At 40.6% G+C, this 10,505-nt stretch overlaps 1 protein-coding gene across 1 annotated transcript; it reads right to left on the bottom strand.

The window, feature by feature from the left end:
• Positions 1 to 4,297: 4,297 nt before the first annotated feature.
• On the bottom strand, positions 4,298 to 9,730 carry irx4a (iroquois homeobox 4a). The gene is made up of 5 exons (XM_086113758.1): positions 9,381 to 9,730; positions 8,508 to 8,759; positions 7,617 to 7,723; positions 6,059 to 6,369; positions 4,298 to 5,353 (listed from the first exon to the last, which is right to left on the bottom strand). Exons 1-5 carry the CDS (start codon positions 9,423 to 9,425, stop codon positions 4,647 to 4,649), a joined length of 1,422 nt encoding a protein of 473 aa, XP_085969884.1. The 5' UTR covers positions 9,426 to 9,730; the 3' UTR covers positions 4,298 to 4,646.
• Positions 9,731 to 10,505: the final 775 nt, after the last annotated feature.

The raw sequence follows: 10,505 nt of genomic DNA, 5'->3' as shown, positions 1-10,505 counted from the left end.
TTGTATTCTGCCCCGCAAACAATACATGAGACAGATGGGGCGTGTTCTATCACTCATCAGTGAAATAGACTTCCATCAGTGACGGATTGATAGGTCCGATTAATGACGATTACACTGATGAATAAAAACCCATTTTTGAGAGTGCTTGGCCGATCTTTTTTTGTTGTTGTTGTTAAGTTTCTTGTCATTCGTTAGCAAAACGGGTGTCCGTCAATGACGGACTAACGGACTGACGGAATGACCACCTGTGGGTTTAAGTGACACAAAAAAATAAAGACAGACCTTACCTCAGGTTTATTCATGGTCAGAACAATTCGCTTGCGTCATGTTGCTCATTTGCATTTGTCTTCCTCTAGATGGCTATAAAAGTTTAGAAACAGGGTTAGGGACACAACTTCAGAGCTCAACTCTGAAGTTGTTATTTTCAAATTGAAGTTGTTATTTTCAAATTGAAAAGACTGTATATCTGAGATCAAATGTTTAACAATATACAAAGAAAACAAAAGGAAGACGTGATTTAAAACTTTTCTTTTTCAGTTTTTTAGATGGAAGTTGGTCATTCGGAGGGAGGCACAAAAGAAAAAAGACTTTTTAAGGGGTGCTCGAAAGGTATTTAAAATTTTGAATGTTAACCAAATACTTTTACGATGGCTACAAGTTACGCTTTGAATCAGGACAGCTATGTTTTACAAAAAAAATTTGATTCTGTATTTGGTGTGTGGGTTTTTGAATTGTCGTGGAGGGGTTGGAAAATGTCCTCCAGTTCTCAAATGGTCCAATTGTTTGTACATAAAATACACTGGGAAAAAAAAGGAGTGATATTTACCTGAAAAAAAGCAAGTACAAATGAGAGGTTTTGAGTACATTTTACTTGCATAGTTTTAATTTATTTAAATAAAAAAAGCTACTCAAGGGTCGAGGACGGAACTCACAACCTTCAGGTTGGCAGATGGCTTCGCTACCACCTGAGCCATACCATTCCTACTGTGTTGTTAGTGTATTAATGGCATTGGTCAGAATACTTGTGTTTTCCCACCGTTTGGTATTCCTTCTCTCATTTAACACCTGTGACATGCTACACACACTGCAAACGAAATGAAAATAAAATGATTTTCTCATCGATATGGAGTTTGGGTCGTTCTTCAGATGGAATTTTACCACCCAGGTGTGGGCGGTATAAATCCAGATTAAACATTAAAAACAACAGCATATTACCTTCATTGTATTCACTAAGTTAAAGTATAAAAGCATTCAAGTACAAGCGAAATAATTTGTCTTTTTCTAATGCCTCCCTGATAACTCACTGAAATTCATTACTGCTTGAGTCATCCTGTCAGTCTTTGAAGAAGCAAGTCAAGATGGTGAAAAGCAAAGCCCCTCAGGCTAAAGCCTCTTGACCTGCGGAATGACTGCAGGGAGGTGATGGCAGCTTGGGTGTGATAGAGGCCAGTAGCCCAGGCCTAAAGGCACATCCTAGACACATGCTATTGGCAACAGTAACCTGAAAACAGCAACCAAGACACATCTAAGATCTCACACACACAACAGACACGTTTCTATAAGCAGTAGACGATGAATAAGCTCTTAAATTCTTTAAGCAGTGGAGGTGGCGGTAGCTGGGGGTGTTTTGCACCTTACCAGCCTGGTGTTGGCTGACTGATGACAGAGAAGACAGCTCAATTTGCATGTCCTGCATACCAAAACTGAAATTAATTTAGAGTAGCAGTTGAGAACCAGGTAAAATAACACTCCTTTTGATCACTATTACTTGGAATACGTATATTAGCCTATTGACTTACCGGTATGTTGTTCATATGAACATGTCAGGGGCTGAGAAATGTAAATTAGTGCTGAAATATCAAGAAAAGTCATCCATGCAAAATTTTGTGAACAAAACACCATTTGTTTATTTGGTGTGCATGGTGTAACCTTATTGTATTGTGTCAATAATATATTGATTTGCAAATATCAGCCATAAACAAAACATGATTTGACATTTAGATATTATTTAAAAAAGAAAAAAAATGAATTTCATGCAGGCCTTGTACTTCATCTAATGTAACAGAGGCCTCTGTATTTTGTCATGCTAAATGCAGTTTAAAAAACACTTGCGTTGTGATTCTCGAGAAGGGGCGGACACGCCATTGATCTGATGATGTGCCGTATGTCCGTGTTCTCCCTTCACGCCGTCATGCTTCATCTTTTCATCCAATCACATCCCTTTATTAATGTTTCTCATCCTATAGATTAAATATGCAATCAAGCCTTGTGAGCCTTAGACAATCCTTGTGTGTGGGGGAGACAGAGAGACTTTGTACATTGATGTGTAATGGTGTGTAAATATATTTATGGCTCAGGGTCACAGTGGCATTAACCTGACCCAGACTGTGCCTCTCAGGGGATACTCCGGGCTGCTGATTGTTCTGTGTTGCGCTCACCTTTTGTGGGCCCATATAAACAGTGTGTATCAAGGTATGTGTCTTTTGACAGGGCACTTTTTTTAAAAGGAGCTAGTGGGGAAAAAAAAACTTAGAGAATATCATTACTTCAGAGAGTATTATCTCTAAGTATTATCATGTTGCAGGAGATTAGCACACATTGTACACCGAGAGTGAGCTTGAGCTTGTTATTAGGCCTTTGGCTGAGCTCGCTCAGTCAGCCATATGCCAAAGGCGTACGTATTATTCAAGTTTTAAACCTCTAATTGGTAGCGTTTAAAAGGCATTTAAGAGTGCCCTTTCTTTGCCACTTTTCTCATTCCCCATGTAATGTATTGTGTCAAAGTCTATTACCTCACTTGGATGTTTTTGTCCCTTAAAGAGCGTGAGTAAAAGAGAGAGAGGGAGAGAGAGAGAGAGAGAAAGAGAGATGTGTGGGGGGGGGCTGCTGGGGGAAAATATAAGAAAAAAAACACCATCAGCTGAGGTTTGCCAGGTCGATAAAGCTTTTAGATTTGGAGATGTTTTCAAGGGAGCCCATTTCCTGCGGCTAAGAGTTGTTAATGGAGCTTAAGGAATTATCTTATGACTCTCCCTGTTTCAGTTTATTTGGGCCTTAGAAATTACCCCTACACCCCCCCCCCCCACCCCCCTCCTCAATATGCTTCTGTCAAAGCTGCTTAATGAAAAGTAACGCGTCGCTGATTACAGTTTTATATGGTCGCTATGTAAAAGGGCCCTGTTAATTTACCATCACGCTCCCTCTGTGTGTTCGTATTTGACACGGCTGAATGATTTAGCTCTACACTCCCTCTCCTTTTCTCTATCCACCTCTTTCTTATTCAGTCAATTAAAAAGGGCCACATCACAGGTCTAATAAAATGTACCTTCATGCTAAATTAATCAAACACTGTGGCAGACTTGTCTTATCGGGCAACCATTGCTTCCTATAATAATTAATTAAGTACCAATTAACCCTGCGTATCTGACACATCGGAGGTTATTTTCTTGTCATAAATCAACTTTGCTCTTAAAATGCTGTGTTCCACCTTTTATAAAATGAATAAGTTCATTAACGTGGCTCTAATATAATAAAGCATTCGTTTCCTTGCAGGGGGAAAAAAGGGGTCACAATCCTTGATGCTTTTTTTTTTCCCATTAAAATTCCTCTCCGTAGGCATCCCCCCCCCCCCCCCCCTCTCTCTCCTTGCTCTTCTAGGACAGAGTCCCATGAGATCTCCACTTTCGCCATTACTGTCAAGTACCCTTGACTCTTTTTCCTCTATTTGCCCTTTTATCTACAACAACTAATTCGAGTTCCTTTGCCCTTTTCACTTTTAGACAACCCGAGTGCCTCCCTTTCACTTTCTTTCCACACATCCAGACCTTTGTTTCCTGGATGTTGTCTGATGGAAAATGAGGAGCCGATGTCAAAAGGGAAAATTTCAAATGATCTCATTGGAGCTTCTTTTCTGAACCCATTAATGGACGCATGGCGAATAACTTAGCGGTTTGACAGCTGCATCATGGACAAGGTTGAGAATGGGGAATATCAGAGACAGGGAGATGAGAGGTGAAATCAATGAGGTGCCATGAAATATGTCCACCTACATCCCAATTACAGCCTGTTTAGATGGAATTAATGAGGCGGGGCTTCGATATTGGTCTGTCTTTCTTCTCAAATGAAACGTTTTAAGCAGACCCTTATGCCTATTTTGGGTTTGTTGTTAAAATATGGATAACTTCATTATATATAGTACAAAATCAATAATAAATAAAATCCCTCTTCTTTAGCATCCATAGACACCAATTCTGAATGAAAAGCACAATTTCTCCTCAGAACCGTCTGTTTTGTTTTTTATTTTCAGTGAATAATGTTGAAACTCATCCAACTTTTGAAAAGCTGTGCATCCGTGAGACCTTTGTCATTTTTATTTAATAGTGATCCTCCAACTTATTTTAATTATATATGCATGCGTACAGGGACGAAAGTAAAATAAATAATACATACCCAAAACGTCAAGGTATTTGCCCAAGATGTAAACATATACAATTCGACAACTTGTGCGCGTGCTTTGGAAAAAAGAATCTCAATCAATTGGAATAGTTCACTTGTGTTAAAGAATGTTCCAGCAAAAAAAGGGTGACGTATAGCTTCTATCCCAGGTTTTTTTTTTTTTTTTAAATAAATCATTTGTTTTGGTGTTTTTACGAACAGAAGAGTTTGTTAATAGTTTTGAAACTCATGGCACTGTCTTTGGACGAGTCCTGGTCATGCTGCAGAACTCCCGGACTTTTCTCCGCTTCCAAGACGGATCCTTTAGTGGTGCTGCTGCTCCAGGATACAGTGGTGTGTGTCAGGGCCTGGCTCAAAGTGCTGTGCCTGAACAAGGGATCGTGGAAGACCCCATCCACCCAGTTTCTCAGTGTGGTGACGGGCGAGTCCTGCCTGTGGTCCAGGCCCGAGGCGGGTGAGGTAGCGACAGATGGTGGGCTGAGGGAGGAGGAGTGGGGTACTTGACACCTCACCATACATGAAGGGTAATCAGTCTGGACCAAGGAGGTCGCCGTCTGGGCCAAAGACCAGATCCGGGGTTTGCCGTCTAATATGTGGTGCTGCGGCTGTTGACTGTAACATGACTTTGGCTGCACTCTGCTCTCCGCCTGGAACTCCTCTTGGTTTGTTTTTAGGCAACTCTTACTCAAGTCCTGTTCCCCTCCGATTGCAACCGGGCCAGACATTTTCATCGACACACCTTTGATGAGGTGCTCAGTGGGACAGTCGCCTGTCGTTGTCATGTGAGGGTTCATGTGATATCTGTGCTTTAACTCACACTCCGAACTCTCTGACTCCAGAGTGTCAAAATCTTCCAGGTCGCTCAGCTGGAGATCTTTATTGGATTGACCTCGACTCTCTGGTGGGGGGCGGAAGAGAGAACGCAGACAGTCAGTGCATGAATGATGGCAACAACATATCCGAGAACAGCATCAGCCACAATCCAGTCAATTCAAAACGATAGAAGTCCAGAGACAGTGGATCCAGACATCATTGCTGATTAAAGGCACTTTTCCAAACAAATGAAAATAAGTTTGTTCTGTTCAGCATGTAAAATCATCATTAATTGAAGTGGCAATCACATAAATTGGGCCTGTTCAGTATTAAGAAATACAATTGTATGCATTCGCGCTTTTGGCTTAATATGGTAGCATAATGTATTTTGGTAACATTTGCTTATTATATATTCATTGTTTCATTTAGGTATTTAAAAATCTATCATTGACTTCATTGATAACTATTCTTATGTTTTTATTGAAATGTTTTTTGCTCTTCCAATCATATTGTTTTACAATGATTACTTCACAAAAATAAAACTTCTGTTCAAAATTACTATCAGATTACAAAATGAGACGACATCACACACTTATTCTTCTTTTCTTATTCTTTTAACAATCAAAATAATTGAATTAAAAAAGAAAACTATCGAGACTAACCTCACTGATATTTTTAAACCTGAATAAATACCTTTACATCATCATAGGCACGAGCCATCAGACCCCTGTTCTATTTTGCCAAAACATTTTGAAAAACTACTGAGCCACTTGGGCATTAGGACACTGACCATTTTCGTGACTTTCACTTTTTATCTGATCCTCCTGAGTACAGTCGTCATCCTCGTCATATCGCTTTTCCTCTGAGCCCTTGTTTCTGGGTGGCCATGTCATTTTGTTCTCCTTCTTCAGCCTCCTCCTGGCGTTGGCAAACCAGGTGGACACTTGTGTCAGGGTCATCTTGGTGATGATGGCCAGCATGATCTTTTCACCTTTGGTCGGATAAGGGTTCTTTCTGTGTTCCTGCAGCCAAGCCTTCAGGGTGCTTGTTGTCTCACGAGTGGCGTTCTTGCGCCGAGGACCTCCATCCATGGAACCGTATCTGTTCGTGAGAAGAACACACCCACAATGGCGATGAGATTGTATGTGATCTATTTGACTCTGCAAACTTTTACCCCTCAACTAACATGAAGAGCAATCTTCTGCAGCTTGTATTTGAAATACAACTGAGTACACGTTCTACTTCATCGAATTGCCTGAACTCTATTCTAAAAATGGCCCATAAGTCAAAAGAACAGAGAACCCGCTATGACTTTGCTTCGTATAGCTTCTTGCAGAAAAGATGAGAGCGAGATGAAATTAGTTTTCTCAAACAACATACATCCAATCAGGGCCCGTAAGAGCAGTAACGACACCAAACATGCGTGTCATTCACAACATTTTGAAATTAAAAAAACGATTCACACACATAAAAGATAAATGTATTGTTGAGATACTTTCAAAATGTAGTTTGTCTGGCTGCCTACCTCTTCCCACAAATATATTCCTACATTTAAAATGCACGGTGTTGATCGTCAGTCAGCAGAGAGCTGTAAACGCCCTCTCGAGGGAGCCTTTTCGGAGGCCTTATTGCTTTGCATAGCTTAGTGAGGGTCAAGCACCGCTAAGGGAATCAAAACGACAGAGCTGCACCTTTCCTCATTGCATTTGGTTCCCTAGCAAATAAAACAGACTGTAAAATTGCTTTATGGGGTGTAATGATGAGCCCTCCAGTAAAAGACAGGCAGATAAAGTGGAATTGCTGGAGGCCTCCTTGTTCATCTGTGTGCCAGATCTACCTTACCTTACACACCGCAGCCCTTTTATAGAAACTTACATGGTTTGCTTTGGATTTTGTGTGATTTAAGCAAAAGACGTGCCCTTTTGGCCACGTGAAGCAATTATATGATGTTTTTCATATAAGTAATGCACAACAAAATACAAATAAAGTTAAATGTTTCTCTTGAACGTCATGCTGATATAGAAAAGACAATTAGCGTTGACGTCCAGGTGTTACATTTTATCACTCCACAAACTTCAATCCTTTTCAATATGACCATTTATACTCTTCTAGAATCTAAAACCTGTAGGGCGTAACGCTCGTTGTACACCCACTAAATTTTCACGTGTTTAAAGTCATTTCCAAACTTTTTGTCCCCGTTTTCCAACACAATGAAACTCTGCGACGCATCTCCAGAATAACTTCACATATTCACAGCTCTTGCATGCTTCCGAAATAAGCAAACAAACAATCAAAATAAAGGTCACAAGTTATTGCCAGTTTAGTCTGGTCATATGTAGACAGATTACCTGTCATACTGATACTGTCCCAATGTTGGATCATAGGGATAGTAGGCTGTCGCTTGGGTTAGTCCTGCATGTGCAGAGGCCGTGGCATCTTTTGTATCAAAGGTACCCTGGAACAAAATAATGCTTGGCTTGAAAGGAGGAACATGTAGTTAGTTATACACTTGAGAACAATATTTAATACTCCCCCCAATAATCATGAAAAAACAACGGTCCACTGTAGCTGTTGAAACCGATAATTGTCAAACCAGTTTTTTTTCTTTACAATTAGGTGGAATGTGTTGTTTCTAAAAATAGAGCTAAGAGGAGAGTAGGTTTCTGATTGTACAGCAACAATATAAGTGCAATTAAAATATACAAATAATAACTTACAAACTGTGCTGTCTTTATAAGCTCAGTTCAAACATAATCACATGCTTTACCACAAGTTCAGAAAAAAACATTACAACTTTTTAAATGAGCATAAATATCAATAAAATGTGTATTCTGTAATAAAACACATTGTAGTAATATTTTGTCTGTGCAACTTTATTCAAACGCAGCACCTTTGTAAATTCCCACATATTTTCTCCCCCCCTTGACGTTTTTCAGAAAGCCTTACATGCCTCTGCATGTCTTTCTGATTCCTAAAAAAGGAGAACCTAAAGCTTTAGCAAAGTTGACAATTTACGTTTCGATTTAGTTGATTCAAGGCAGGTGAAAAGTAAAAGCAGTTTTCCAAAAAAAAAAAAGAGCAATGTCTTTATCCATTCGCCAAATGAGTTTCCTGAATGCCAATTTGGGAAGTGGTCAAATGCAACATGAGCACAGCATGCAGACAGTAGCAGCTTTATTAAACAGAGAGGTGCGACTGCGGGGTCTATTTATCAGTGCCAAAAAATAGAAAGCGCTCACCAGCGAGTAGAAAGCTGAGGCGTCCGTTCCATATGTAACGTAGTTGCCGTATCCTTGAGTGCCCGTGTAGGGACTCCCGTACATGCCCAACGCGGCGGCCGAGCTGAGCTCATGCCTGGCGGTCGCCAGGAGCCGGCTCTCATACACGGGGCAGTAGACGGGCGTCTGCCCGGACGCAGCCACTCCGGAGTCGGCGATGGATCTGCCGGTAGACTCGCAGCAAGTGGTCAGAGAGTTGCTTGTCATGAGGAACTGCACAAACAGAAAGAAAACGTCATTTGAAAAATCAAATCAAATATTGTGCAACAAAGTTTCGGCTCATGCATAAGAAGCAGGGGTCTATTTAAGAGAACATATCTTTCTGGAGTGAATACCGTGTTAATTAAGTGTATCAACTGCCGAATCGACAAACTAAAGAGAAACAAAAAAAAAACCGAGTATTTAAAAGATGTCGATACACTGCGCGTTAACATAAAAGACGTATTTTCCCTGCAAAATGAATGTTACGTGAGGAGGTATGTACATGCGTTAAAAATACGATAACATCGTCTGCCAATGGCATACAGCCAAAATGTAAAAACAAAAATGCAGTTTAGAACATGCCTTGTACAGAAGTTGTCACGTTAAGTTAAGCCTATATGGCCGTTCAAATTTAGTGAAGACCACACTGGATGTTTCCCTTTCTGCTCCCCTCGGTTTTCTACCTTTGCAGGTGCCAAATGAGCGCAGAGAAATAGCCGTTCCCATCCGCGACACGTGTCTCATATTTTTGACCAAAGTGAGCAAAACACTTGACACAGATCGACGAGATAACTAATTGCTGCCGTTCCAGCCAAATTATGAAAACGATGAAAACAAGTTGAATTAACTTACTTGTGGAGCAGGCGAATATGGATATCCAAATTGTGGATAGGACATGGTAGAGAGGTCCCCCAATATCCAGAAATAAAGCGAGACTGAAGGTCTCCACTCTCGCGCAGGCTGCTGCTGCTTGACTGTCCCAATTGATTGGGAAGCACAGGCTTCTTGGATGCTTATAGGGCGAAGCACAGTAGCATGTTTAATTTGTGTAAAATGCCCCCCCACTCGAACACCTTTCAAAGAAAATAAATAAATAAAATACAGAAAACCAGAACGCTGCGGCGTTTTTTAAAATTAAAAATATATCAGATAAATGTATAAAAATACAGTAGCAAAAGCTCTCGTTTTCCAGAATGACAACTTTGTTGTCCCATATGTACTTTTGCGTTGTAAAAAAAAGTTGTATAAAAGACGTCAACGGCAGATGCAGGTTGTTTTAAGAGGCAGTGGCTCTGACGTCACAAGTTTGTCACTAAAAATGATCCCGTCTGTAATTTTATTATTCATTTTCGTTGTGCAGCGGAAACAGCAATGAAACATATTGTTTTAATGTATGAAAAGAGTAACATAAGTGTATTTTAAACAATTAATTGCCCAGTCATTTCCCAGAGTGCATGTATTTGGTGCATTCGGCCTCATTAATGCATTTGTTATTATTCCTCAACACTTGAAAATAATTAATTCTGTCTTTCTCTCTCCCACTCTGTCTCCCTCTCTGATATCTGTCTATCTATCTATCTATCTATCTATCTATCTATCTATCTATCGAGTCTTAGCCTATCACAACCTTGTCATCGTCACATTGGTTAGCACCCCAAAAGTCAAGCTCTATTCCTCCAGTTCACGCACTGTGCTTGCTTGGAGAATCCCAGGTTGAGACATGTGAAAAGCCCCCGGGGTCACTCCTCAAATTAATGATGATGTACCCCCCCCCCCCCCCCCCCCCCAACTCCACCTCCCTCCTCCACCACCTCTCCTTCGCCAGTGCTCTCCAGCTGGATTTCTGCCTACCGGTGACAGCTCGATTGAGGGAGATTGATGACTATCTAGGGGACCGAGGCCATCATAATAATATGATACTGCCACCTTGCAATAATTGCTTGCTTTCATTTACAGAAGAAAGCGGTAATAAAGCTC

This window comes from Hippocampus guttulatus, chromosome 6 (assembly GCF_054856545.1).
Source record: "Hippocampus guttulatus isolate MCC_2025c chromosome 6, RoL_Hgut_1.0, whole genome shotgun sequence".
Lineage (NCBI taxonomy): Eukaryota > Metazoa > Chordata > Actinopteri > Syngnathiformes > Syngnathidae > Hippocampus > Hippocampus guttulatus.
The sequence above is the reverse complement of the archived record's forward strand: the minus strand, read 5'-3'. Positions and strand labels throughout refer to the sequence as shown.